This window comes from Triplophysa rosa, linkage group LG11 (assembly GCF_024868665.1).
Source record: "Triplophysa rosa linkage group LG11, Trosa_1v2, whole genome shotgun sequence".
Lineage (NCBI taxonomy): Eukaryota > Metazoa > Chordata > Actinopteri > Cypriniformes > Nemacheilidae > Triplophysa > Triplophysa rosa.
Window position 1 is genome coordinate 25,394,698 of NC_079900.1, and position 4,867 is coordinate 25,399,564.

The following is a 4,867-nucleotide window of genomic DNA, read 5'->3' on the forward strand; positions in this document are numbered from 1 at the left end:
GGAGACGCACAGAAAACACAGATTGTTAAACCAAAATGCAAACAGGTACAGTGTTCTGTGACAGTGGTTGGTTGTGTTAGTGACGTCATAGCTGGGAGGATATATAGAGTAAATCCAGTATGAACCTTAAAAAACAACAACAACATCAACATTATTACAAGATTATTGGTTTCTCCATAATCAGAAGATGCTGTATCCATTTTTGTATTAGTGGGCTTGATAAGGGTGTGCTTATCATCAATGTCATTTATTAATTAATGGCTGAATTATAAATTATAAATTATTTAATACATTAGATTTTATTAGCTTAAACTTTAAGAGGTCCAACTTTTGTCCTCTATATTGGCTCATGCCACAACATCAGGACACAGCGCCGAACTGACAATTACATCATCATCATTAAAGTAAAGCCCCATTCCTTACCAGTAAAAAACCAGCATACAATGAACACAAAGAGCATTAGGAGGAAGACACTGCAGAACCGAACAAGAAGACAGTCATCCATAGTGTTCCTTAAGTACATAAGCAGCATTGAAAGCAGCCCACCTGCTCCAATCACAATCAGATAGGTGGGAAGGTTTGGCTGAACAGGACACTCATGAAAATGAATGATTCCTAGAAACATTTATAAAGAAAACTATATGACATTTTAAGAATGCAGTTTCGAACCTAAAACAGTTTACATTACAGCATTATGACCACAGATTGTAAGGGAAGTGGTACTTTTAGCAGCTTATAAATATTTTATAATGTAAAAAACATTTTACCTAATGCAGTAGCTGATATTAAAACCATCCATCCAATCAGGTTAAACATCACTGAAAAAGTTGTAAATAAATAGTTAATAAAGGTAACTGTTTGTTTTGGTCTGTGTTCTGTGAAGATTTCAAAGCTCTCCTGTTACTCTTACCAACAAATGATTTTCTGGCAGACTTCTCTGTGGTCTCCATCTTCGCAATTTCTTAAATATTCCTCAGAAATGTGAATTATGTCTGATTATTATATATTCTTTGTTTTGTGTATTTCAGATGAGTAGCACCAAAATTACCCTGACATGAATACAGCGCAGTTAAACTTGTCAATGTGAATGTTTTCACAGTTTTGTGGTCTCTTAGCTATCCCAGTAGCTATGAAATACTTCCTTTTGCGAAATGTTGAAACTGTTTTAACAAATCTAAACTGAAACATACAGTATTACTGTTCTTTGGAATCCACTGTTTATGTTTTCATAAAAAAAAGCATGCTGTCACTGACAATAAACTGTAAACTAGCAAAAGTACATTTTAACAATAACAATTTAAATGTTATTACTAGTTACAAGTAAAGTTATAATTGCTTAAAAGCACTTCTGTTGAGTTTAGAAGCACTATCACTGTCTGGGGGTTTTATTCTGAGAGAACACACTTTGGAAGGTACTTTAGACAAGCATGTTGAATTAAAAATGTAAAATTATATCATGCATTCTATGATACTGGTATTATGTTTATTTCTGAAAGGCTAAAAGGCCTTTGTGGGCTCTGAACTGTATTTGTTACACACAATTCCCAATATGCTAAAAGAAGGATCTTCCTTTTGCAGCATTGAGTTTATCTTTTAATATGTGTCACATCTTTTGTGGATGTTTTTGCTATACATGCTGCATATTGATACTGATACTACGAGAACCTTACATACAGAATATAGTGAAAAAAAGAGCTGCATAGAGAAAAGAAAGAACTTCTGCTTTTTAAGTTCGGTTGGCTTGTCAAAATGTTTCTTCTGCAGCCTGGCCAGTATTTGAGAAGTAGAACACCACACCACTTCATGTATTGTAATTCAATAATGAATAAAAATTAAGTTGTTGTCTCTCATTTAAGCTTGATTAAAATATTGGTAAGCCCCAGGCATAGCCTGTTTGGTTCTATTTCACTGTGAGCAGGAAATATTGTAACACCGAGGGGTTGTAATGCCACCAGTCTTACCAATATACTGTATATACCAGTAGCTAAGTCATGAAATTTGAAACAAAATGTTGCTTCTCTGTAGTGTAACTGGGGTGACATGATTAACAAGGTAAATGTGATGCCCAATTTGGCAAAAATTTCTTTTTAGGTTTAACTTTGCGAAGATATCATTTTCTGCAAAAAGAACACAACATGCTAAATTAACACCTAGATGCGGCTCAACAACCCCATTAAGAAAACATTTGTCTGTTGCATCTCACCGCATCCTGTTAAAATTAATTCTATTGACTTCCCAGCTAACACAGTTATGTTGTGACGACATACCTGGGGCCGGTTGCACTAAACGGGCACTAAGTTACAACTTACGCTCTACTAAATATTTTTGAGTTGCACCATTCCACTTACACTGCGTTCCAAATTATTATGCAAATTGGATTTAAGTGTCGTAAACATTTAATTTTATATTGTTCAATTAAACTTATGGATGGTATTGTGTCTCAGTGCTCTTTGGATCACTGAAATCAATCTCAGACACCTGTGATAAGTAGTTTGCCAGGTGAGCCCAATTAAAGGAAAACTACTTAAGAAGGACGTTCCACATTATTAAGCAGGCCACAGGTTTCAAGCAATATGGGAAAGAAAAAGGATCTGTCTGCTGCCGAAAAGCGTCAAATAGTGCAATGTCTTGGACAAGGTATGAAAACATTAGATATTTCACGAAAACTTAAGCGAGATCATCGTACTGTGAAGAGATTTGTGGCTGATTCAGAGCACAGAAGGGTTCGTGCAGATAAAGGCAGAATGAGGAAGGTTTCTTCCAGACAAATTCATCGGATTAAGAGAGCAGCTGCAAAAATGCCATTGCAAAGCAGCAAACAGGTATTTGAAGCTGCTGGTGCCTCGGGAGTCCCGAAAACCTCAAGGTGTAGGATCCTCCAGATGCTTGCAGTTGTGCATAAACCTACTATTCGGCCACCCCTAACCAATGCTCACAAGCAGAAACGGTTGCAGTGGGCCCACACATACATGAAGACTAATTTTCAAACAGTCTTGTTTACTGATGAGTGCCGTGCAACCCTGGATGGTCCAGATGGATGGAGTAGTGGATGGTTGGTGGATGGCCACCATGTCCCAACAAGGCTGCGACGTCAGCAAGGAGGTGGCGGAGTCATGTTTTGGGCTGGAATCATGGGGAGACAGCTGGTAGGCCCCTTTAGGGTCCCTGAAGGTGTGAAAATGAACTCTGCAAGGTATGTAGAGTTTCTGACTGAGCACTTTCTTCCATGGTACAAAAAGAAGAACCATGCCTTCCGTAGCAAAATCATCTTCATGCATGACAATGCACCATCTCATGCTGCAAAGAATACCTCTGTGTCATTGGCTGCTATGGGCATAAAAGGAGAGAAACTCATGGTGTGGCCACCATCCTCCCCTGACCTCAACCCTATTGAGAACCTTTGGAGCATCCTCAAGTGAAAGATCTATGATGGTGGGAGGCAGTTAGCATCAAAACAGCAGCTCTGGGAGGCTATTCTGACATCCTGCAAAGAAATTCAATCAGAAACTATCCAAAAACTCACAAGTTCAATGGATGCAAGAATTGTGAAGGTGATATCAAAGAAGGGGTCCTATGTTAACATGTAACTTGCCCTGTTAGGATGTTTTTGATTGAAATAGCTTTTGATTTCAGTAAATATGACCTCCTAATGCTGCAAATTCAACAAATGACCATTTTCAGTTTTTTACAACCTATGAAATGTTTTCAAACTCTGTTGTGCATAATAATTTGGAACAGTGCATTTTTTGAGTTTTTCATTTTTTAAATAAATACTGTTGTCAGTGGGAGGTTTGTTCAATAAAATTCCAAATGTACCCTAACTGTTGATTACTTGAAAATTATACTGACTGTCATTTGCATCGACAAATTAGGAAAACCAGAGAAAGATATCATTTGCATAATAATTTGGAACGCAGTGTAGTTAAAGCGTAATGTTATGTATAAACTAAATATTTACGGAAGCCTCCCGTCAGGAGTAGCTTAACTGTAGGAATAAAATAGCTCACTGAACAAACTGAATAAACTCTTGTTTCATTCGACATTCTTCAATGATTTACACATACGATAATGCTGACATTTACAGTCACTTACCTTTTAAAATAGAGAACATCATATGATGACATTTTAATTTTTGACGGCTCTAACAAGAACAATAGGTTACTTTTGTAACCCCGGTTCTCTGAAACATTGAGTGGAGAGATCCACCTATGGGAAGGGCATCCGTACCTGACCTCTGCAGAAGCATCCAATTGCACCAAGTCTGGCTAGACAGACAGAAGCGTGCAGCCAATGCCAGGTAAGGCCCCACCCCCTTACCTGAGAGCATATAAGGTCTGCCTGCGCTGCTGCTCTCCAGTAAGTATATTCGCTTCTCATGCAGCAAGCTGGAAAAAGCTGGTGGATCTCTCCACTCGTTGTTTCAGAGAACCGGGGTTACAAAAGTAACCTATTCTTCTCTTTCATCATCTCGTGTTCGAGATCCACCTATGGGAGAGACATGGACAGCTCCCCGATTGCCCAATACACTCACAGTGAGGTTCTGTAAGCTAGAAAAAGGACAGTCACCCCCAGGGGGCGGTGCTTGACACATACCATAATCATGCACCTGGCAACCCTGATGCACACACATAGCTGCAATGCGCATGCAGGACAGGAAACATGTATGAGGCAAACACATGTAATTAACCCAACAACACATATATAACACCCAGGCAGGAATGTGAATCCATGCTTGGTAACATGAATGTGCATGGCCGGCCGGCCGGCCCATCCAACCCTTGTTCCTTATTACAATTCATAAACAGAACATAAGGGAATGTAACAAGGAGGGGCTATGAAGACCCCACTCCTAAAACAGAATGTGCTA

At 38.8% G+C, this 4,867-nt stretch overlaps 1 protein-coding gene across 1 annotated transcript in view; it reads right to left on the reverse strand.

Annotated features, from left to right (window-relative positions):
- The window catches only part of LOC130561781 (BAH and coiled-coil domain-containing protein 1), an 81,749-nt gene extending 80,686 nt beyond the window's left edge, over positions 1 to 1,063 (reverse strand). The window contains exons 1-4 of the mRNA XM_057346354.1: positions 911 to 1,063; positions 768 to 818; positions 424 to 615; positions 7 to 125 (exon numbers count right to left, since the gene is read on the reverse strand). Coding sequence (XP_057202337.1) covers positions 7 to 125; positions 424 to 615; positions 768 to 818; positions 911 to 950 — 402 coding nt within the window. The 5' untranslated portion in view covers positions 951 to 1,063. The remainder of the gene's footprint in view (positions 1 to 6; positions 126 to 423; positions 616 to 767; positions 819 to 910) is intronic.
- Between the last annotated feature and the right edge of the window lie 3,804 nt (positions 1,064 to 4,867).